This window comes from Pundamilia nyererei, unplaced genomic scaffold (genome assembly GCF_000239375.1).
Source record: "Pundamilia nyererei isolate P.nyererei 1_Seehausen unplaced genomic scaffold, PunNye1.0 scaffold00113, whole genome shotgun sequence".
Taxonomy (NCBI): Eukaryota; Metazoa; Chordata; class Actinopteri; order Cichliformes; family Cichlidae; genus Pundamilia; species Pundamilia nyererei.
Window position 1 is genome coordinate 861,207 of NW_005187514.1, and position 25,961 is coordinate 887,167.

Here is a 25,961-nt window from a genome sequence, read left to right on the forward strand (position 1 = left end):
AGCCGGTGTGTACCTGGACGCCCATGCTCTTAAGGTGCTAGTGCTTAAGGTTTTTTGGAGGAGGCACTTAGAGGGAATTGATTAATCCTAACACACACACACACACACACACACACACACACACACACAAAAAGGAAACGGAAACAAAGAAAGACACTGCCCAGTGGCTTTAAAGGCTCATTTGAAAGGGTGTCAAGAACAACCAGAAACTCCACTTATCACTGGAAGCTGGCACCTAGCTCCCTATAGGAAACATTTCAGCTCACGGTGTCTGACAACCAATCTCTCTTCAAACCCACATTAGAAGGATTTCTGACACATGGCAACTGATAGTCCGATGTTGCAGACTTCTCTTTAACAGAAGCTGCAAAGCAACACAGATCTGATGGCATCAAGTCTTCTCTTACCTCTGTTGGAGAAACTCCATATGCTTACCTCAGATTACCTCTGTAGGAGACAATAGTCGAGGCATCTCCCAAATCCTCTCAAAAAGTAAGCCTTGAGGAGCTGCCCCAGGTTGGGCTCTCAACTTACAGCACAGGTTACTCGAAAAAAATGTATTTGATATTTGGGTTTTGACTGAGGCAGCAACTCATAGCTGAATGGTGGTATAAGTGTTAGAATATGCTCTTTTTGTGAAGACGTGGGTGGTACGCCGAAGTTTATCAACTAAGCAAATATTCAAGGCAAAATATTGCAGAAATATATCCAAAACTGATGTATGTAAGTTGTTTAAGCGTTAATTATTTAATTCTGACACAGAATGTTTGCTCCCTCGACCAAGTAAGTGCTGAAAAATATTTCCACCGACTCAAAAGTGCTCTAAGGGTGCAAAGACTGGATCAAAATTAACGCTGAACAGTCGGCCCAGAGTAATTATCTATGTAATTAATTTGCTCTGAATATTTCCAGACGTGAGCTGTGGCAGCTAAACTAGTAAAGGGGCCAGGAAGAGAAAGCTATAGCTAATGAAGAGATATGAATTAAGGAGGGGAACATGTTGCTGTGGGAGAGCTAGATGAGGTACAAGCAACAGAGTAAGGGTTAGCTACCTCCACAAACACAAGGTACTTCTGGGGGAGGGGCTGTTTAAACATAACAATGGCTAAGAAAAGATTGATTTACAGTGGTGTTGCTTGGAGACAACACAGGCACAGCACGTTGGCTCATGGAGGAAAATGACAGAACTGTTTTCCAGGCGAGTTCCATTATGCTCCGAGGTGTGTTCAGACAGAAAGCAAAGGGAAGTAGCTCTGTGCTGATTTGCACCAAACACCCAGCGTACAAATTGCACAGACATTTGCTTTAACCTAGTCAGAAAAAAATTATATTGACTGCATATGCAGCTTCTGGTTGATCTCAATGTTTAATCTGCATTACAATGAACCATCATGATGACTCTGTATGCCAAGTGAAGTAGGAGTGATTTCTAAATGACATTCTCAGCCATTTTTTGAACATTTATGTGAAAATATTAAGCAATATTGACAACAGAGTGCAAAAACACAGAACCTAATTCAAGGATAAAATACACTTAAATGAAACTATTATGTCAGGATGGTTAATAACTTTCAGGGGGTGCCAGACTAAGGTAAACTGATCTTAATACTGTTTAGTGTTATAGTGGAATTCATTCTAGATTACATACTGTAAACATAAGTCCTTAAAAGCTTCTTAAATCAAACCCCTTAACCCCAGCTATTACAAGTGTTTATTTTATGAATTTACAGAGCTGTGCTTTAAACCATTAAAACAGCAGGAAAGTGCTCATTAAAATTAGACTTTCAAAAGTCCCAGTACTGAATTATGAGTCATTTCAGTGTTTGTGCTTCTATTTTAGAGCACATGTGCAATCATTCAGATGACATGTACACTCACGCACACACACAGAACTTGCCACGCTGTCTCTAGTAAGAGCATATGGTGGATATTTAATATTTTTTGAAATGTCAGTTAAGCCTGTTTCGCAAGTGTCACCACCAAATCCCTGCTGGGATTTTTAAAAAGAAAAGAAAAGAAAGCAAAAAAACCCGCTGAACTCACTTAGATACAAAACCACTTTCGACCTTACCACTCAGGGAAGAAAATTAAGGAAAAGAAGTCTGCAAGAGCAGGAGAAAATGCACAAACAAGTGCTGGATTAATGTGAACCAGAAGTAGGAATCAAGAAGAGCATTTAAGGGATTTTCCTCATTGCTATGCATTTCACTGCACATTCCTGTACAAACTCGCACACACCTATCTCTTTCCACAGCCATAACTTGAACGCTCCAGTCATTAAGCCTCCAGTGTCGCCCGCCACAAGAAACATTTCAATAAAGGCTGTTAATTAACATGCAAGGCGATTAGAATGTCATGTTTCAGAATGGGCAGCGATCTGTCTTCCTGTCACTTTACATACACGCACACAAACACACACGAATTGGTGCACACGCCTCACAGCCAGTGACTTAATGGCTTTTTTTCACCTGCACTTAGCAATGGACTATGGTCTGTGAATAATAAGTGAGAAGACAGAGGAAAACAGGAGAGGGGGAGATGGTGTAGGAGTGAAAAAGAGATGTATTTCATGGTCTGACTGTCAATATAAATGCCATATTCTACTGAGCATTTTATATATTCACTCCTATTTACCTACTTCTTCTTTATAGACGTGTACATCTTTCTCTTGCAAAAAGACAGCACTGGTATTTATGCATGTTGTTTACTTGGACTCATCTTATAATTTACTGAAAACCAGAAGAAAAATCCATTACAAGATTTTTTTGCTTTAAAAAGGACACAAACAGACCCCAATTTGATGCATTCTCTCAACAAACTGGCTTCACTCCACTCCAATAAAAGGGCATTTTCTTTGGCTCTGTGTAAGTTTGTATGTCTACACTTATTGTATTAGCTAGACGCCAAGGCCACAGAAATATCTATGATTGTACTCGGAGAAGTGGGGAAAAATAGGTGTCGATAAAATGCATCTTATGCCACAATGGAGGCACGTTTGCTGCATTCCAATAGGGTTACTTTGAGCACCTGCGGCAAAGCGGAGTCACACAGAGTGGAGAGACACTCTAAACAATCAGTGCCCTTGGGTCTCACAAACACAATCTTTACAGACAAGGGAGGGGAAAACACACTTCCACAATTACAGCTAAGAAACGCAATTTAATTATAGTCAGTGCTTGAAACACCTTGCTAACGTCTGCTGTAGCGCATTCTTCACTGACTCTGTGTGCATTTCCATGTAGATCTCTGAAATGTTAGTTACAAACATATGACAGTGTTTCCAAACAAAAACCGAAAATTTCATCCCGCAAACTGTGATGAGCGAGTGAAATTTCACAGCCTATAGCCAAACAATAAACAGGAAAACATAGAGCTAATGTTTACCTGAGCTCCCCAGGGTATGTCTATTGGTGGGAGGCAGAATTTCCAAGTGCAATTCTGGAGAGCTTATAGCTCAGTAAGCACGTGTATATGGGTGTGTGTTTATGTAACATTTCAATGAGGTATAATCCAAACTAATAAGAAGTAATAAAGGCAGTGTTGACCTTGTAATAGCTGGTTTCCTGCCAAACGTGGGGCTTGAAAAGCTGTCTTTGTGCGACTGAGGCTGCTGTTGAGGCTGATCACTACAAGGGTTAACTAAACCAGCACCAAACAAGGCCTTTCTCTATCAGAGACTCTAGACTAGACAGCACCTTGAAATGAAACAAACTAACACAAAATGACATGTTTTAATGACCTGCATGTGAATCACAAGGTCAAACAGAGATGTAGTGATGTGTGAGGTAATTTCTGGGAGTGTGGACAGTTGATGATAAAATAGATTCTGGCACATGCATTTTATATGACTCCCTGGGTTTATTAATGTACAAGTCCTAGGGTACTTTCACACTTCTTTATTTTGCCAATCAACAACTCTTACTAAAATTTTAAACTAACAACCTCAGCAGATTGTGTATTTTTAAAAGCACAACAAAAAAGTTCTGAATATGAGGATGAGATTTGGTTCCTGACTAACTCCTTAGGCGCTCTCGAAAATGTGGCTTTATCGAGTATTATCAGCTTTATCTATTTACTTAATTATTTTTACAAGTAATCCTATCAGGGGGCAGGATTATCTCCAGGTGACCTGAGATGTCATAACAGAAAATCTTTGTGCCACAAAAGCACCACCTGTACTCATTCATAAAAATTGCATTATTGGCTCTGAGTGGATGGAATCAGTTTATTTAGGCCTCAGTCACACAACTGTGTGAGGAAACAACTGTTTACCTTTAAAGTTAAAGTTGCGCCTGTTGAAAAATGTTACATAGCACAGCGTTTACTGTGAAGGCGAATGGTCTTCTCACAGATTTGCTACCGCATGATGAGTAGTTAAGTGTCGGTAAGACTAGTTGGTGCCTTCCATGCAATTCTACTGCGATAGTGATTTAATCGCAAAGAGGTTTGTGGTGCAGCACTTTATACAATTGTTTTGATAAATTTCACCTAGCGACTGCCAGAAACCACATCCGAACCACTTGGGAAATACACACTTTTTCTTAGAGACCTGTGGTTGCCAAGGGGTGTCTCTGATCAGACTGACCATCATGACTGGGGGTTTGGGGGCTGATTTCCCAGCCACTGTAAACTGCAAACACTCGCCAACCAGTCTGGGACAACACATTTTTCCCCAGTGACCACATGTTTCCAGGGAGTTGCCATCCAGTCTCTAGGCACGTGTGACTGGGCTTTACCCATCAATGCTTAAGCATTGGAAATACACATAACGATCCATGTCAAGTACTGACTGACTTTAGCTTTGAGACATTTAATACATAATACTTTTAATAATGGAAACACAAGTGATCAACCTTTCACTGCAAAACCTCAAAGAATGGTCAAATGTTACAGGTCAACAAAAAAACTTTTATATGGATATTGTCAAATAAAGCTCTCTTTTGTTTTGGGGGGTTTTTGTACTGGAGGCTGCACGATAAAGCAGAAAAGGAAGGTCAAGCTACACAGTTTTTTCTCCTTTTTCTCTTTCTTTTTTTTTATTTTTTTGCTAAAGGTTTGATGCCTCTGTGGGACAACTCAACAGATGAATATTCTATCTGCAGAGGTAGGCAGCCTTGAAGCAGTGAACCTTAACAGCAGAAATGTTCAAACACAATTCATTACTTGCTCTCCTGAGCTCACCTTTTCGTACTTCATCTGATTCCACTCTGGTGTCTTCGTGGGTTCAACACTACAGAGCCTCGCCATAGGCCTTAAACAGCCTTGAAAATAGCGAGGAAAAGAACAGCCTCTACATAGCCCCCTTTTTGCCATCCACACCGAGCTCTTGTTTAGGTTAGTGCTTGCGGATGAAGGTTTCAATAACATTTTACTAACCTGCCTTATCTACAGTTTTAGCCTATTATAACCACTATTTTCCAAAGGCTTAAAAATACACTTGAATATCATCTGCTGGTTTTAGCAAGTTTAAATGGAGACAGCAACAGTATATTAAGCCTTTCCAGGGATGGCTGTATGCATGTTCAGGAAAGATTTTCTTATAACGTGTAATAATTTGAAGTGTGTTTTCATTTTTTAACATGAATGTGTCATTGACAAGCACGGAGACGAGGACATCTGCTCTGTTCACAATCACTGATTCTTAACATGCTCACACCTGAAAGACAAACGTTCACAAACATCTACACAATATTCACACATAGTAGATACCTACAGGCATGTATGTCATTTTTGGAAAAAGGGGGGGGGGAAAAATTCACTGTTCATAATAATTGTACCTAAAACAGAAGGCACACGTGCTTTAATAGCATGTGCTCACTCCATAGCTGAAAAACCACTCCACAGTCAGTTTTTCACTTGATGCACACTGCAGTGAACAATATGATATGCATGTAAACCCATCCTCACACAACCAAAAATGACACCCAGATGAGCAATAGCGCAAACAGGCCCCCCAAGTGTCTCTTTCCTGTATCTGGGTGTCACGCATATAATTGAGGGCTTACAACGCGCTCCCCTTCTGTTAAGCCTTCCTATCTATCGGGCCACACACTGCTCTCACAAACTGCCCTCCACTGGTACACATCTGATTAGGCTTGCTCTGTAAATGAAGCTTTACAGGACAGACTGATAACAGAAGGAGAGTGGATAGGAGCAGGGCAGGGGGGGAAAGGAAGATTAGAATATGTAAAGAGGAAGTGAGGCATGGACAGACTTGAGTAGCAAACAAGAACATCTAGGTAGAAACAAGAGTGTGAGGAATATAACGTTGTGTGGAGAGGCAGGAAGGAGACCACGATGAAGTAGTTACTGTGTAAATGGGAGAATTCTTATTTCACTTGGAATCAAGGAAAAAATACTCCTTGTAATTGCTTTGGTTGCTAGCTGATTGCCATGCCTGCCTGTAGGTCTGCATGCCAACTTGTCTGTACTCACTTGCCAACTACTCTCTGACCAGTTACCTGCAAAATCAAAGGTTTTTTGAAACATGTTTGTGCAGTGGTGCACTTTTATTTTGAATGCAAACAGTTTCCATCAAAGCTTTCACAGTTTTACTACTAAGAGAGTAGTTGGCAAGTGTTTACAGACAAGTTGGTGTCTTCCATGCAAACTATGGGTAACACCAGCAATCTGCTAGAGAACAAAGCAATCACAAGCCCTCTCTTTGTAAACAAGTTCATCTAAGACTGCCAGAAACCACTTGCAAGGGGTAGTTACTAGAGGACATTAACTGGTCTCTAAGCCTGTGTGACTGAGGTCTAAAACACGAGTGCCTATTGGGTGCTGGACTATTATTTATTGCTCTACAGTCACTGCAAGGGCCAGTATGAATGTGTGTCGTACAGCTGTCACACTGAGGAACATATATGCTACATCAAAAAGCAATATTAAATCCTAATTCACATTTAAAAATTTCAATTAACTTTAAGTGAATTCACAAAGGTAATCATCTATTTTAGCTTGCCCTCAGGATTTTAATCACCTTTCATCTGTTTTTGCATTCATTAAGCTGAAGTCATAAACCAGGGCTACTCAATTTGTAGCCTGAAGTCACTTTGAATAGTCAGCCTGATTTGTTTTGAACAAATAATTGAAACCAATATTAATTTTCTGTTTTAAAAAATGTGTGCCTTGAGATGTTTTACACAAAAGTAATATGCTGGAAAAAACTTTAATATCCTGGCAAAGGTAATACTGAACAGGTTTAAACCATTGCAGGCTTAATTCAAGTACAATAAACAAAAAAAATTCTTGACTGGTAACAAACTAAAACAAGCCCTGTGCTAACACCAGATGGAATTTATGAAAACTTCCAAATAAGAAAGAGGTTGTTAGAAGGCAAACACTAAGGAAGTGTGTGCTTTTAGCTTCAAGGTAAGGGAATAACCTTACTGCCAATCGAAGAATCCTATGCAATCCTAAACATTATACAAAACAGGCATATGCTGAATGAAGTACATATGCTGTATTGGAGTAAATCACGATTTGTGCCAAGACAGCAACTTCCCACTCCTTTTATGTATAAAGAGCAGCGAATTATACATGCCTTTTATCATATAAACACGTACAAACGCACACATTCTGTCTAATGTCAGGGGGCTTTGCTCTACTTTTATCAGTGCCATTGATCAAATGATGAGGGGGGAATAGCCAGCACCCGGTGTGACACTGTGGCTTTTTGCCAGAACTGCTGCTGAAACATATTTAAGAGTCATGAGCTGAGCCATTTAAACACGGCCAATGCATTATGTATTATGGCCATTCTCTGTCAGCTGAATGATGTACAATGCATTTGTCAAACAATGAAGTAACAGCATGAGAGGACATCACACGGACAGAGAAAAGGGGGCAAAAAAGGAATGAAAAACTTTAGGGGCCAATGAAAAAAAGAAGAAGAAAAAAAACAAAATAAAAGATGATATTAGGAATCCAAATGAAATGTGACCTTTAAGTACAAATAGATTTTACATTTAGATACTTCAGTAACCTTCCTGTAAGCAGAAGAATCCTACAGAGATAAAGACGGGGATGTTCTCTCGGACGGCGGCCGCCGAGGTGGAGTAAACCATGGCAACTATGGGAGGTAAATGACAGGTCAAAGGTCTGAGCCAGCAGGAGGAAATGACATCGGCAGGAAATATGAATAAACAGTGGGGGATAATCATCCAATACAAGCACTGACCTTGCAAGGGATTAGCAGTGGCATTATCTCTCAAATATACAGATGTAGAAAAATGAGGGAGTGAGTGACCTTCTAAGAAGAAAGTTTGTAATATCGAGTGTAACTGAACTCCAACACAATCTTAACAGCAGCATGCTGCTATTGACTTGCAGCAGATTAAAATGTCGCTAATCACATGTTAGGAAACTGAAATTCAAATTGAGTAGGCCAAGTTGTAAGTAATTTATTTACTTATTTTTCATTTTGACAGTGTTAGGAGTGACAACAGTTTTCGTGTTATCGTTTAGGGTAATTGTAGTTTTTTCAAAGAAATTATTCTGAGGCTACAAGAAAAAGATGAGTGACATTCAAAGTGAATAAAACGTTTTTTTAAGCCTCAACGGTGAAGAACACATCTCAATTAAAGAGCTTGGCCTAGAGCAAAAACGGCATCCAGATTTTCTTTTAGTATTACATCTTGTGCTGCTTTTTGCCTTTACGTAGTGGACTTTGTATGACTAAATAAGAAAAATGAACATACTGGGAAAATGGGAAAGGACAACTGGGGTTATTTTTATATGATGAGGCTACTACATTAGTTAAACATGCAGTATTACTTGCATCTAAAAGGTCACGGCTCACTCACTTGGACAGCTGAATCATTTACAGCAGAGATGGGCAATTAATTTTCCCAAGGGGCCACGTGAGAAATTGGGAATGTTGTGCAGAGCCACACTAATAAGATGAACTCAATTCTGTTCAATATTCATTTTATCTCTTTATATTTTGCTACTGGTAAGATGAGATGTTACAATTAGGAAGTGAAACTGTAAATACAGTAGTGTGCAAAAGTCTTGAGTCACTCTTACTGTATATCTTTATACTGTACTCCATCCATCCATTCGCTTCCGCTTATCCTTTTCAGGGTCGCGGGGGGCGCTGGAGCCAATCCCAGCTGTCATAGGGCGAGAGGCGGGGTACACCCTGGACAGGTCGCCAGTCTGTCGCAGGGTTAACACACAAGGACAGACAACCATTCACACTCACATTCACTCGCACATTCATACCTAGTGGCAATTTGGATTATCCAATTAACCTATCCCCAGAAACTGTACTTCACTAGGAAAATAGGAAATGGGTACAGTGAAGTATTGAGACATTGCAAACATATATGACAATGCAGTATATGAGGCAAATACAGAGTTTGTACAATTCTAACAAGCTTAAAAGTCAATATTTAATATGACCATCTTTTACTCAACACAGCCTGAAGTCTCTTAGCTAAGCTTTCTTGCAATTATTTTCTTTAAATACTCTTCAGGAAAAGTTCTCCAGGCTTCCTGAATTACATCCAAAGCTCTTGTTTGGATATTGGCTCCCTGTTTTATTCATTCTCTGTCACTTTTTCACACTTTTCTATCCAGATAAGCTTTCCAGACAATACCAATCAGATACTTTCTAGATGGTACTTATCAAAATTGACGAAACGAGATCTTCAACACCCTGGCTGAAACCATGACAGAGCCTCCACCGTGTTTGGATTCATCATCATATGAGCTGTTGCCTCTGATTTCAGTCCTGTTCTTGAGAAATCTAACATACCTTAGCCTTTTCTCAATGTTTTCTTGTGTTGAGAATGGCTTCTTGACTGTGATCATTTCTGATGACTCTTCATCGATGGGTCGATGTGTCTCTTGGGTCTCGTTTCAGGTCTTTGCTGGATTTTTTTCCCTATTTCTTAAGTAAATACAGAGTGTTTTAGGCCTGGCAGGTTTTTTCCTATTTAATCATTTTTAATATCTGCTGTTAACTTTGGCATTTTCCATTGATTCAACTATAGAAATGGGAACAGGTTGCTAATAACAAAAACGTTATTTAAATTTCTGTCATACCGACACAATTCTGGTTCATCCCTTGAATGCCGATGCTTGAACAACTCTAAAATCAGTGTTACTTGGTTCAACAAATGGGTGAAGGGAAAAAAAAACAGGGAAAAAAAAAACATTTCTCTTAAGCGACAATACAGGATCAAAAGCATGTCAGAGAAAAACAAAATACCTCTTTCATGAACAGTAAGTTGTCATCTTCTTAAAGCGCTCTGCTAAACTAGAGCTAATTACACAACCCTCAACAGGGTACTTTACTATTAAAACCTCTCAAGTCAGGGCAACAACTTACATCAACGCCCACATAACTTAAAGGACAACTGCATTCCCAGCAGAGAGAGAGATGAGTAGGAGGAAGATGAGGAGATTGAGACTGAATAAGAGCGCAAGACGGGGAGGAGGAAGAAAGTTGGCAAGAACAAGAAAATAAAACGTGATAACCACAGTAAAAAAAACAGGAGCCTCCAAATTATTATAGCAACACTGAGCATTTTACACCTGTCCACGGGTTGTATCAGTACTGCTCGGAAGCAATGGCACAGTGTGATGCCGCCTCTAGAGAAATACTTTCAGACTCAGAGACACACACAATGAAACTAATAAGAGAAATAAGAAAATGCAATGTTTCACTTCTATAAACAAATTCCTTGTAGCCAGCAATAACAGGGACATCTCCTACACTTACACAGCTTGGTGTTATTGTGTCCCATGGGCACAGTTAAAGTGTACTATTATTAGGAACTGCAGGCCTGAAAGGAAGAGGGAGAGATTGTCGGAGTGAGATAGAGAAAGAACAAATGGACCATTTATATCAAAGCTTCATAAACACACATGGGGCCTATTGTTACTAAGGCTACCTCTATTAAAAACGAAAACACTATTGTCATCCAACAGCTCATAGATACATGATTACATCCTGTGGCGCCACGCACACTCTCGCGCTCACTCATAAAGAGGAACACATACTTCTGTGTACACAGAGAGGACAAATGCATTTGCATAAATCTGTACATAAACACATACGTCCAAGTCATTTCAGTGCTTCCCCTTCACAGATTTAAGCCTAAAATAGCAGAGGCTTAAGGATTTTTTTCTCCACAAGTTACAGGAAAGCGTGTGTGCTGAAGTTGGCTGATGTGTGTGTGAGACGGAGGATATTAGCAAAAGCTCAAAAGTGCATCTATAATATGCGTGTACTGTCTTGTGTGATTGCGTTCGAGTCTGTGTGTGTAAATGCAAACGAGGCTTGCCCGGCTGTAATCCCCGAAGCAAGAGTACGCGTGTGTTAGCGGGTGTGAGAGAGAAAGTGTGTGACCAGTAAGATGGTCGACGACGTAAGCTTCAGCCTTCACAGCTTAAGCCCCCCTCGCTTTTCTACCCCATAAGGCAAACAGTGGATAGACCACAGGGCTTAGCAGGAGAAAGAGGAGAAGAGGACAATATATGGAAACTAATTCAATTTCAGCCTCTTTGCGCAGCTCTCCGATCTGCAAATACCACCACAGGCTGATGTAAGGAAATGGAAATCTCAACTTATATACTTCAGACTATGGAGTATCTGTAGATTGGAATCCTATATAAGCGCACTTCTGCACTTGAGGAGCAGTCATGCAGCTAAATGCCTTCTCCATGTGAGGTTCAGATCCAGCCTCTCAAGCTGTTTCTGCTCCCTCGTTACCTGTCACCGTCTCAATTTTCCTGTATATTACCTAATGAACTTTCCAAACTCACAACTGGTGAGAAACTGGTTATTCTTCTTTTCTCTACAGAAAGGCTGCCTTGCATATTTAGGGGTGCTAGTTTCGTAGGAGTAGGGGTGTGCTCCCTTTCATAGCAACTTTATGTTTTTTCAATTGATTGGTTAAAAGAAGGCATTTTAAGTCATCACCTTTTCTTGGCAAAACACAAACTAAATAATTTACTGATGAATAAAACCAAACAGGTAGATTAATTAATAATGATTTTCACTAGCAGTTGATAAGAAAGAACAAATGTCAGCATCCTTCAGCAATCAGGTGGACTTGCCGTAAGTCCAGTTTAATGAACTCCTCATAATCCTCGCTGTTTTTTCCCCAGTGTGCAGGCACTGTTGCAGAGATAACAAACCGTGTTATGAGTTTGATCCTTACCATATAGCCCTTTTCAGACATGGGATACGGTTTGTCTTATAAATATAGCATTCCAGGCAGGCACGTTAAAGTAATAAAACTATTTTATTCAGACAAACAAACAAAAGCACACAAACAAAGATCAAAATACTAATACTGTAGTTTACAGTTTGAGATGTTGGTCAACTCATAAACAAGCTTTGTCAAGTCAGAGGCTCCACAACAGCAGGAAAAAACAAGCCTTCAACCTGTCGGGGAACTGTCTTGGGAACATGTGTGGTAGCAGACAAGTAAGGACCACGAGAGCAGATTGAGGAAGAGGTGAGGTGATTGTGACACAAGACAAGAATGAAGTCAGCCGACACTGAGCTACAATTGTCACTGGCTGACCCAAGGACTAGAGACATGTCAGTTGTTCTCTTATTGGACTGGTAAGGCACAGCATCGGTGGAAGCCGCTGTTCTCTGGTGTCTCTAGGGCACGATCCATTGAGCTGCTTTTAAATTCCTTGCATACTGTTCTTGGTAAAATTAACTAAAAAAGTCCAGCCATACCAGGGATTTCCTTGAGCTACATATAACTGTCTCCAGAATGACAATTTCTTTCAGCCTGTGCTTCAAGTCTATTGTGTAATCAAGCCCTGAGGTCAAAAAATTAAAATCAAGTTCACCTCTCCGAGTTCCCTCAGATATGCACCCTGACTGGTGACGTCTGCCGGGCCCAGCCTTTTAAGGTTATACTGACCAGAAAACAGAAGGCACCTTAAGAATCCAAGAACAACGAGGTAACAACATTTCAAAGACTAGATAATTACCCAAAAACTAAACACAAACATGAGTCAAACATGCAGAGCTGATTTTTACATGTTAAATGTTAAAGAAACGCATTAGACAGTAACCACTGTTACCATCTACTCCAGTGATTTTCTAACACTTACTAATCACCGAGCAGTTTGTTTCTCTCAAGTATATAAACGTAAATGCAAATAATTGTATGTGCCTCAATTATAATTACACCACAGTCATTTCTCAGACAACTTAAAACATTTATTTAAAACATTTATACTGTTTAATGAATTTCTTTCAGCATACCGATTTTTGGTGTTCTCTAAAGTGGACTTGAATAAACCTAACAAGCTAAAAAAAAGTCTCTGCCAGTGTTTGTGTAACACCAAGGCATTAAATAACAAAAGTCTCAGGTTAAAAAAATACAGATGTATACTAGCGATCAGGGATATCAAGATTTCTACTCATGCTAAGCTGCACGCCCAGAAACCGTGAAATGTTTCATACTTGACACACACACACACACGCACAGTGGCGATAAAAACAGACAAAGATTGTCTATTGACTCGCTCCCCTTACCAGCCCACATAAATCTGCTGTACTGCTCTGCGCATTTTAATCAGCTGCTCTTAGGGTTACGTTATTTACCTACTGAATGCCAGATAGAGGAGCAAACAAGCTATTACACTATCTAAGTTTACATTACATTATGTTTCACATCACTTAGGCATATATGGTGCTGAACAGCTAAAAAAAGAAACATGGAAAACTAATTCTCGGAGCGAAACAGATGTGACAAAGAAAGAAGGAAGAAAGAAATAAGTGATCTAAGGAATAGTCAGCATAACAGTGTTTGATATCTTTACTGTATCCTTCTGAGGTAAAGCCACATTTAAATACAACTGACGATGATTTTTCTTTAATGCACTGATCCCAGTGTTGTTCTGCAGGTTATGACAAGTTAATCAAAACCACAAATTGTGCAGAAAAATAACATTTTAAACCTGGATTAAGCTTAAAAAGCACGAGAACTCTTGCGTAACAGTATACCCTTACAGCCTCATCATACGATACAGGGGAAGATAACAATCAGATGTATTTTCATCGTCAGTAAGATAGTTTCTGTGCTTTCATGCAAAGTAACCTCACCTTGTAAAAAGCACTACAATACTCTAGGGAGTGAGTGGGTATCAAAATTTGCCCAAAGGCACGGAAAACCTGTTAAAAGTACGCAAACGCTCACACAAAAGCATGTAAACAAGCACAGAGTTGCAAAGATATACACACGCAGCAGTAACGAAGCACACACAGCAATACTTCACTCCTCCGCTCAAGGGGAGGAGCACGCAAGCCCCATCTATCACCGTTCAGCGCGTTTAGAGTAAAGCACCTCAGATGAAAGCGAGCGCTGAAAGATGAATGGAAATAGCAATAAGAGGGGAAAAGAGGAGGAAGGGGTTTGGTCTTGGAACAGGATTGAAGGCAACCCAAAAAAAAAAATAGAAAAGGGGAGAAAAATGTGGATGCATGTTGACTATGTGAGAGCTACGAAGGGGGTGATCAAATAAGAGAATAAGACGCTAAAAACTGAATGACAACAATAATCTCACAAGCTGACAGATGGGTAAATACAGATGGACATAACAATGGAATTCACAACTGAGTAGCTCAATCCCTCACAACACAATCACAAAAGTCTGGATGATGGGCTGTCACTGTCAAGATTTTTTATTAGGGACAGAAGACACTTCCACATGAAGTATTTCCAAAACATTTATAACGATATCCTTGATTTCTAAGCGGCCACTGCTTTAGAGAAGACGTCAGACGGCTACTCTACATGCACGATTTGCCTCAAATTGACCTGAGCTGAAAGTAAACCGATTTAAACGCTGAGTATTTAATCACGTTTCCGTAAAGCTTCACTTTAGCTTCCACTTTCTATCAGCAGTGCAAGAAAAAAAAGTTTGTTCTATAATCACTATTTTTCTGAGAAATATTTAGATTATTCAATATATGAATCACCAAACGCTGTACTGTGTACACAAAAATGAAGAGGATTTGACTTCCATCTCTCTGAAAGTCTGAAATCATTCCTCCCCCTTCCCAATGTTATACTAGCTCTGCTGGAAGTCCTGTAAAAGCAGACCAAAGCTCCTTTTCTTTCCTCTCACTTGTACCGTCTCCCACAGGTGTCTCGCTCGATCTCGTATTCATACAGATGTACACAGGAGGCCACGACTGACAAAGTAAAGGATCATGGAGAGGTGCGCGGGTGAAGCAGGAGAATTACCATATGTAAGGAAAGGAGGTGCCAAGGTCTCTGTTTCTGTCTTTGGATAATGCAGGTGGGCTACAAGGGACAAGATAAGCACAGACAGATGTACATGCACTAACAGCGTAGACACCATTGAATGCATGCGAATGCAAAACACACACAGCGTAAGAACAAAAGGAGCACAAAGGCGATGAGCACAGGAGAGAGAGCAGACGAGGCGGTATCGCTGTCGATCCAGGTGTGTTGAAGATACAGTATGGGCCACTGCCAGTGTATGGGTCAGTCAGATGAGGAAGAAAGTGGTGGTGTAGAGATCTGATTAGCACTGGGAGAGTGGCTAAGGGGGTTTTCTCATCAGGATCAGCTTTCAAACCCATGACATAGTGGTACTTTTAATTCAGCAAGGGAAATGGATAAACCAAGACTTCGCCATTCGTGTGCCTATGGGAATAAAGAACTGAGATGGACTTTGGGTTTTTTTGTTTAAAAGGTGTTGTAATATATACTTAGGTCCATAAGTATTAAGACGATGACAACTCTCCATCTGTACACGAAAATCAAACACTCAAGATGTGACTGAAGCGCAGAATTCAAGATGTTTACAAAAGTATTACATTTACTGTTTAGGAATTACAGCAAATTTTAATATATAGTCCACATTTTCAGAGGCTCTAAAATAATTGGAGAAACTAAGGGAATTTCAAGTGTAAGGATTGTTTTTCAATGACTGTCTTAATTTACAACAAATAGGCATCACCAAATGTTGGGTTTCCTCCCTGGAGATGCCAGGCCTTTACAGAAGCTGCCTTCAGTTTGTGGGTCTTTTTGGCTTCAGTTTTGTCTTCAGGAACTGAAAAGCATGCTCCACTGGGCTGAGATCAGGTGACTGACTTGGCCATTGAAGAATATCCCGTTTCTTTGCCATGAGAAACTCCTGGGTTGCTTTTGCAGTATGATGTGGGTCATTACCAATTTTCACTATAAAATGTTATCTGATCGGTTTTGCAAAATTTGGCTGGATCCAAGAACTGTACACTTCAGAATTCATTCAAGTCTAATCTTGCCTTCATGTTCCAGAGCTTAACCAGGTGTTTGCACCTTGCTGTAAACATTCTCTATTTACATTTATGACGACATCTCTTTCTCCTCCAGAGTTTTCTTGATTTTGCCAGATGTTGGGTTCTTTAAAAAAAAAAAAAAAACCAAGGAAAGAATTCTGTGATCACTGACCGTCTTTCACACTCAAGGTGTTGCAGAGCTGGCGAGTCCTTGCCTTCTTTTTACATTCCCGTTGTAACTACCTCTCCAATAATAATTTTGACCTCTCAGTCTAAATGGTCACTTGCTTCAAAGTCTCCTTGGACCTCGCATTGAGAGTTCCAGTGTAGAGATACCAAATGCAAATTCAAAAGCTGGAATTAAATCTAGGTCTTTTATCTTTTTATTTGGCCATTCAATACTGACAGGACACGACTAACCTATTAATGAAATTACAGGTCAGTTAATGGTCCACTTGTGTCTGCTCTTTGAAAATGCAGCATCATGTATAAATATGAATGCGATACTTTTGAAAACCAATTAAAGATTAATTAAAGCTGAAAGCCTCCACTTAAATCACATTGATTATTTAATCTAAAATACAAATCATTGTTGCGCGGAGACAAAATTACAATAATTGTGTCCATTAGGGCTGTGCGATATGACCAAAATCTCATATCTCGATATTAAGACATCTATCGTCCCGATAACGATATAAATCACAAAAATGTGTGCGAATAGTTCTAAAATAAAGTGGCATGTGTTGTCTGTGAGCCACCTGCATTGCTCTATAGTGAATCACCACATTGTATCTTTCCAGTTGCTAGAAGAAAATGCTTTTTAATATAATCTCTTTTATTAATACTTCCTTTACATTATCTCTAGTGGCTTTAATTGACCCTTCTTTTCTACAAAATCTATAACATGGGAAATTTGTTTCTAGACCCCAGTATCTCCCTTTCAGACTAACTACTTAACCGGATATTTAAACATAATTTTTAAATGTCCCAAAAGTGCCTTTGCAGTCCCAAAAGTCATCAGTGATAAGAGGGCACTTTATAGATAAAGCCTTCTTAAACAGAGGGTCAAGACTCTGAATTGCTTAGAAGGAGCACAGCTTTGAGTCTTGGTTACACTAAATGTATCCCATTATGATTACTCGACTCCAAGAACAAGAGAATACAGCAAATGAGTACCAAGGATCAAGGTAACTAACACACGCAAATGAATTTAAAATAATTAATTTAACATCAACTTCTTGATTCACCTGTACTATTAAAGGTAAATAAGTTTTACCCAAGATCAACACACATAAAAGCACAACAAGCATCCTGGGGGGTTAGCGACAGGGTCTCTGGTTTTTCAGACACTGTCTAAAGCCTTTCACTTCCATTGATGAACATCAATGAGTCACACATTTTCTCTTTTCTATTGGCAGCAAGAACTCTCAATGGCCTTTACATAGTGAACTGTAAATCCCAGAACTGTAAAAAGCCTTGCAAGCTTTATAAAACATTTCTAAAACAAACCATGCCTACATGTTTGAAATATGTTTTTCATTTGGTCTTTACCTGCTCCCAAGATTATTTTAACACTGGCAGCGTTGCAGCTGAAAGAATGAGGCTAATATTGAAATAACAATAAGAATAGGAATAAGAATATAAACACATTAATTTAATGAAAGATATCTTGTAAACTTTTTTCTTTGCCAGCTTTCCTTTTTTCCTTTAGCTGCAACAATTGTGTAGCTTTTAGCCTGGATCATATTGTTAAATTCTTCATATTGGTTTAGGATTATAGCTTTCTGTTCGCCGTTAATCCCTTTAAAAGTAACACGAGAACAGCAAAAATGTCTGAAAAGATTGAAAAGACCATGTGTATGAAGACTAAGTATCCCAAAGAGAAAACCACTTGTAATGCAAGACACAGGAAATCTGAAAAGAACGCTTTAGGATGTTTAATAAAATCTTTCAGTGCCCATTATTTATCATCAATCATAAGTTGTAGGTGTTAGTTGCTGAAAATCACAAACCATATGAAATATGTTAATCAGACAATCCAGGTGTTTAACAAACCTCTATACTGCTTTGATTGCAACCAAAATGTTATTTAGGCTAATTAGTACGATGTTCTTTGATGAATGCCACACAAGATTTGGAAGTAATTTTTCTTTCCATGGCACTAACTGGGCTTTCAGTAAGATCATTACCCCAAAATGCTCTATCCTCACTTTTTCCATTTACTTCCTCTTCCTCACAAGATAATCTCTGAAACCATCTGCACTGGGAGTAAAATTACATATTGCCAGCTTTTCATGTCTGTCATCTAAACCTGTCTTTTTGTCTCCTTTTATATCTGTTTTCAAAGCTCCTATAAAATCACACAGGAAGCAAAAGCTGGGAGGAAAAAACAGAACACTCAAACGTAAGAGGCTTGTGGACATCTCAAATGCACTCACAGAAGCCATTAATAAAAATAATTAGCGCGGAGATGGGCGGAAAAAAACAGGGGCCAGCTTGGCAGATGTAAAATCTCATTTCTGTGATTTAATTTTTCAGAGGCTGAAGCAGGAAATCCACCAATCATTGTGTTAGAGTACAGAGCTCTAAGAACAGGCATCTCTATCCTGGAAAGAGATAAATGTACACACAAACATAAAAACACACAGACCCTATCAGCAGCCAAAGAGGGCCAGAGGGATCATTAGTGAAGGAAGAAGATCAGATATCGCTAATTCATCTTGGTCAAAAGGATTAGAGACACAAGCAGAGAGAAGGGGATATATACCGGGCGCCTGTGAACATTCCTGGTTTAATGTACTATTGTGATTTTGGAGTCATTAATCAGACACCAGTAGACACACGCCTACATAATGTTTCACTCACTCGCAAATGCAGTTCAGGTTCTAGTTCAGAAAGGTCAAGGTGACTGTTGTTAGTGTAATTCACAGAAATCGTTAGCAAATGGTAGCTCACGTTAGAGATTAACCATTCGAGTCTACAATCTACAACACAAATAATCATGATTATGTTATGGAAGGTTAACGCTTAGTGACGGCAACATTAAGTATTTTCTATATCATTTGTCCCTACTTTGCAGAGAACAGAGAAAACTGTAGTGGTGTGGTGTGGGGCAGTGTGCAGCCTTCCAAATGTAATAGAAGTAGTTCGGTCAGGAAAAAAGCCAAGAGTCGGAGTAATAAATTGTTGACTGTGGTGTTTCTCCAAGTGCAAAATCAAACAGGAAAAGCCTAAAATCCAATTTATAACAAAATTAAATGACTTGCCAATGGATCCAAGCATCCTGGATCCATTAAGACAAGTGGATCGCACATTCCAAGATGTTGTCCTGTGCGTGTTCGGGCTACTTGTTCTTCTGCACACAATAAGCCTGAAGTAATTTATTGTTGTTGACGTTCCAAATTTTATGGAAGAAAACCAATCAAACAAGGAGTCAGCCCAGGGTGCCACACTTGTCACTGTTTTACATGTTCTCCATTTATAATGAAACAAGCGTTTTGGGGCCACATGATCCAACAATAGTGCTGTTATGTATGAAAATCCTCTCAAAGCCCGATGAGTTTCTCTCGACTGTGTTGATAAACTTCAAGCGCTATAGTTCCAGTTTGACACTCAGGTATATTAACGTTTCATTTTATAGACATTTTAACAACAATTACCAGCTAAAAACTATTCACAGACGTTGCATTTACATCAAGAAAATCAAATGCCAAAGTTCGATAGACTATAGAAAAATCACCATGGTACTAACAAGCAACAGCTTAGTTTTTTGTGTAATTTCTAATAGCTAAAGAGTCAAACTACAGTGAGTTGCAAAACAAAAGAAAACTGAAGAAACAACACTTAAAAGTCAACAGGTGAAAAGCCTAACTATCAAAAAAAAAAAAAAAAGAACAGACGGCTTGTTATCTTAAGTTTAACACATTTAAGTATCAAAAATAAGAGAACCCCATGTGACAAACAAGCAGAACATCCATTAGTTTATTATCTCATTAGTCCCTTTATGAAATTCCGAACAGGAAATTTGAATAGATGAATTATTCAAACAATAACAAATTAACATAATATAAAAGCAAAAGAAAACAGACAAACCATTGCGGTTGGGAATTATTACAGCTTAAAGTCAAATTAAACTTTTTTTGACGATCAAACTCAGGCTATCATGCATCACACCAAATATTTATTTTGGGGTGGGGGGGCTGGCTTTTGTTACGATACAGATTGTGGGTATTTTGAGCTGCAAAGATAACAGGAAATAGCATAAGTGGTAAAAACCCTTCAGACTCGAGTAACAGTAGATTGGAGAAAGCAGGCACCCAAAGAAAATAGTCGGCTGCGCTGCTGGGAGTGTCATTTGTGCAATTTGAAGGGTGCACACATGCACAAACACAACTAAACAGTGCCACACAAAGAACCAGGATTGCACTCCCGATGCTTCAGTACCGACGAACTCCAACTGTGTATTGTACTGCAGCTGATGAAAGACTCAAATATTCCGCAAAACATATGGCAGAATGGAATCAAGCAGAGAGGCAAGGTAGTGTAAACAAAATAAAAAGAGGAGATGATGCTACAGGGATATAAAAGAGATATATAACACCTGAGTGTATGCTGAGGATGAAAACACCATGTATGTCCCCCATCAGACAATACAAACAACTCTAATCCACCAACACAAGTAAATGTATATAAATCCCGAGTAGCCTTTTCATACCGCATATAATGTGCTCTGAAAGACTATTTCTCCAGAAAGCACACTATTTAACCTCTCATATAAGAATTCACAAAAGTCAGCCATCAAGTAACCACCGCATGGTTTGACATTGAGTGGCCTGCCGAGTAATGCTTCTCGGTTTATTTAAAGAGTTTACTTAAAGGTAAATCTCTGGTAAAGCTCTAGTGTGGGTAAATGTGCAGAAGAGCTCCAGCTAACACTGCTTTCTTCTGCTTGAAACTTTTCAATAATATTTTCACTGTTTACAAGTCTCATAAGAGGAAAGCTGTAAAATCAAATGAGTCCTGAATCACAGTGGTGAATGTGGGCAATAATGGAAATGATGATAATGTTGGCGGTTGACTGCAACAAAGGGACAGTGATTGAAAGTATCCTACCGTGGTCTGTAATTTTACAAGACACGAGATAGAGCTCCTTCAAACTTCTCCCCTCCTTGGCAATGATTTCCACACACCTACAAAGAGACACAGAAAAACAATAAATGTTTAAAACATCACCAGAAGCATCTGCGTCGTGTATATTGTGTTTCAATATTCCTTGAGGGCAACACTGCAATGCAATCCTCGATTATGCACACGCACACAGGCACGTCGGATTATTCCACAGTAAAGGTTAAACAGCACTGCTGCAGGGTCATCTTTTAACACACATATTAATAATTAAATACCTGATCTGATTAAAGAAGTATGCATCAACACAGCCAGAGTGTATGTGTGAATGTGTGCATGTGTGTGCCTCTCATACACACATTAGTTGTAGGCCTGCTCACTTCAAAGAGGCATATCTGCATTCAGTCCACTGTCTGATCCCGAAGGACCAACACAGTGTGTGAGTGTGTGTGTGTGTGTGTGATAGATAGACAGCATACACTAGAGAGTGCCACGGGGAAGATCAGAGTATCTGTATCAAATGATTCTCTTTAAATGTCTCTAATGAGAGTAGTGCGTGCAACAAGTAGATTTTGATCAACGCATTTGACCCATTAACCTTCAGGAGAAAATGTTTTGATCTTGACGCTGGTGTTCTTCATGAAAATTTATGAGACAAAACAGACTAGAAGCACATACACATGCATACTGTACAGCTCTCGTGTGTGAAAACAGAGGTGGGAGAGAAATCGTGATGTTCAGCTGACTGTTGCAGGTGAGTTTCAAATCTCAAATACAGAAGTACTATTGAGGGACTTTTTTCTCCCTTTTGCAGTGCGCTCTGTAAGAATCTGCTTTACACAAATCTGAACTGGCGACTGGAGGTTACTCCAAAATGCACTCCATGAAAGTCCAGGAGCATGAGTGAGAATCTGAGATTTCTTTCCTTTTGTGCTGTTCATGGCACCTCTTTAATATCTAGCGAAAAGGACTTAAAATACAATAACGGCTTGCTTAAGATAGATTTCTTTTGTTTTTTTCTCCACGAAGAATTTAAGGTTGCCCGGTTCATGGATTTCATTTGATGTGTGATATATATAACACCAAACTAATCAAGGAGTAAACAGGTGCTAGAGAGAGAAGTTAAAATGTGTGTTATATTTTTGAAATTCTTACTTCTGAGTGGAGCCAAAGCTGTTAAAATGTGTACTGACCCATCTGCTTTAGTTCACTGGACTCCATCTTTATATTTTGCCTTTTCTATTAAAATTTTTGTTGCAGCGGTCCTGTGAGTCTCTCCATGTTATCAGGTTGTCTTTCACCCACTTTTTCACTGTCACTTCGCATCTCTGCCTGTTTATTTTCCTCTTTTCCTCTCTGCTTCTTACTTCATCCTACCTTTCTTGCTTTGTATAGCTACTCTTCTGTATCTCTGTCTGCGGCCTGTGTGATGGGGATAAAAGAAAACACAGACAAGACCTGTTGAAATTGGCAATTCCTGACTCAAGATTGTGCTGTGGCCAGCCTTAGATTAGAATCAGTTACCGCAGGGTCACAATATCATGCTGTTTGTCGGGGGGCTACAGTATTAGACCTGCTAATAAATTAATGTACTGGGAAGAGCTAGTGAGGAAACGGATAAAAAAGAAAGCAGCAATTGAGGGACTGCGACAAAGGCCGAGGCGAAGTGCATCCTCTGGGAGCTTGTTACACTGTGCCCAGGTCCCCAGGGTTAGAGCAAAAGCAATTAGATCAGACATCAATGAACGCGGGAGGGAGCAGGGAGAGTAACTACAGCAGGAGACAGTAAGTAGAAATTTCTGTACAGTAGTCGAAGGGCTACATCATGGGAGACTGACAGATCTAAGCAAGTGGGGGAGAAAGAGAAGAAAGACTAAGAGGCCATTAACAAGGCCTGAGTGAGGTGAAATGACAGGAGGTGGGATCGAAAAGAAGACCAAGCAAAACGAAGCAGAGGTGCACGAAGTGATAACCAAGACATGGTTCATGCAACCTGGATGGGCTTCAAGATGCATAAACTCCACACAAACACCACAAAGGTCAGCTAGCATTAGCAATCTGATCCTTTTGAACAGCGTACAGACCCCCATAGCTAAAACCCCTCAATGGATATAGTGTTCATGTTTTGACAGAGCACAGGAGCCAATCAGCATGAGTCAGTTGCCGTGATGCAAGCACACAAGTGAGGTTCATAACAGTTTTAAGGGAGTGGCAGGCCTATACATTATTATAGTAAAGATGCAGGTGGGTTTTTAAAAAAAACAGATTGCTTTCTTTTAAAGGCCCCAGGGGGTCAAGCCTAAGTTCTCTGATCTGCAGAGTGTGACAGGACACTGCTGGTGGCTTCAAAGCCTTTCTCCAGCATTGCCCATCTTACTTTTAGTTGTTTATGCAGAAACATGAAAGTGAGAAAGCTGAGGTGTTGGCACAGAAAAGACCACTTTGTTGGTACGGAGGACTGAAAATGGATTACTCATATCAAGTGTTACGGGAGTGAAGCTCTCAGAACTGGGACGACATGATAAATATTTGTATTTAGCTGTGTTCTTATTTGCTTCAAGATAGAGTAAAAGTTTTTAGGGAAAGCTGGTCTTATCTGAATTTCCTTGAGAGTTTGTAAGTGCACTTGTTCTTGGCTTACTATATAACCATAGACTTAATGAGCATGGCATTTGAGAGAGTGATCGTGTCAGCACTCTAAACGAATTCATAGTGTGATGAAATGCATGCAAATTAGAAGGAAATTCACAAGCAAATCTTCTTTTTACACATTGTTTAGCAGCAAAGTCACCAAGGTTGGCTTTTGTCAGATTTGACAGGTGATTCTCAGACCATTGGTTTTATTCTTTTTCATTTATATAAGAGCTTAATCTAGGGAGAAAAAAAAACACTGCCTGATAATGCTGGAAGGAAGGATGCTATATGATAAGGCCTTCTTGCATAATCATTTTGGTAAAACATATGAATGCAAACATGAAGCGGAGGAAGACAAGATCATTGCAATGTTGTTGAGAAACTACTGGTAAATGGGGACGAAGGTGGGGTGAAGAAGAGGAAAAGGAAAATGATAATGATTAAAGACGTTTTAGAAAGAAAAACATTCGAAAGACAGAAAGGTGGTGGATATGATGAGGAAAGCAGACAATAGATGTAGAGGTTAGTTGTTGACAGAATGACACAGCTGATGTCAGATGAAGGATTAAGAAAAGCAGTTTGAAACAGAGGTGGACTGATGAAGTGACAGAAACATCTGGTGATGCGGTGATGATAAAACAGTGTAAGAGGCAAGAAGAGAAATATCACTGAAGAAGAAAATCAAGGAGCAGAAATGATAAGCTAGAAGATAACGAAACTGTGTCAGAATAATGGAGAGGAAAGAATCAGGAAACTGAAAAACAAAAAAAATGTTTTACTTTGTACTAAATTACTGAGGCAATGATAAGTGAAGAAGAAGCAGACAGACAATGATTCACCACTTATTCAACAAGAGCTGCAGAGGGCTTAAGCCTAACCCATCTGATGCTGCGTGAGAGGCAGGTTAGATTCTGGACACGATGCTAGTCCATCACAAACAGCTCATGCCCTCATGCACACCTACGGCCAATCAAATGATGAAAATTTTAAAAATGAAATAAATAAATAAATAAAAGAAAGGAAAGCACCAGAAGAAAAGGAGGATGAGGAGGATGACGTTCAAGCATCTTGTATATCGTACAGTTATGCAGCTAGCCAATACACAGCTCCAGGCTATCTGTTCCAATAAAATGACAATAAAATGGTTTCTATGATAAATAAGTACCACATGTGTACACAAGTAGTGAGGGGATAAAGGACCAAAGGAAGTGAGTCTCATCAGGGGTCATCTTGTAGTTTACTGTCTCTGTAATGCCAGCACAAACAGCTAGAGGTAAACAATTAAAGTGTCCCTCCTTTCTTAATCTTGTTTTTACAGTTAAACCTCAACAGGATCTAACTGTGGTTCAGTGCTTGGAGAACCGGGGAATTGTTAAAGTTTATCATTCGTAAACGCAAAGTCAGATGCAAAATTTCTATCTAAACTGAATTACTAAATCCATACCACTGGACCTGAAGGAGCAGTGGTATGGATTACTCTAACTCTAAAACATTTTAGATATAACTGTGTTTCCAAGACAGCTAATGCCGCCTGCCAAAGAATGCAGCCTTTCTTCAACTCTAAAATCATAAAAAAAAAATGTAAAAGTTGTTTTTAATGAATACAGCACATCTGCTACCTGAAAGAAAGAAAGATGTTATTATCCCATTACTGAGCCAATATGTAGAACTCTCAACGGTAAATAAACAATTTAATTATTTCTCTGAAAACTTAAAGCTCTAGATGGAGCTATATTTGTTTTATACCATCAGGTAAAATATATATTTTGCTCATACTTATTCACGCTTCCTTTGGTATTTTTCCAGAGAGAAAAAAAGAGTTTAACTTACTTATCTTCTGATTAACAAAATTTTCTTTCTAGGATCCTCAGACCCAAAAAGTTTGACAGACTATGGAGTACAGATTACGATGAAAATAATATATATA

General features: G+C 39.3%; 1 protein-coding gene across 2 annotated transcripts in view; it reads right to left on the bottom strand.

The window, feature by feature from the left end:
• fbxl17 (F-box and leucine-rich repeat protein 17) overlaps positions 1-25,961 on the bottom strand; it is a 217,911-nt gene that overhangs the window by 48,836 nt on the left and 143,114 nt on the right. For both annotated transcript variants that reach the window (XM_005741722.2, XM_013913073.1), the window contains one exon: positions 21,389-21,465. In XM_005741722.2, the coding sequence (XP_005741779.1) occupies positions 21,389-21,465 (77 nt within the window). The remainder of the gene's footprint in view (positions 1-21,388; positions 21,466-25,961) is intronic.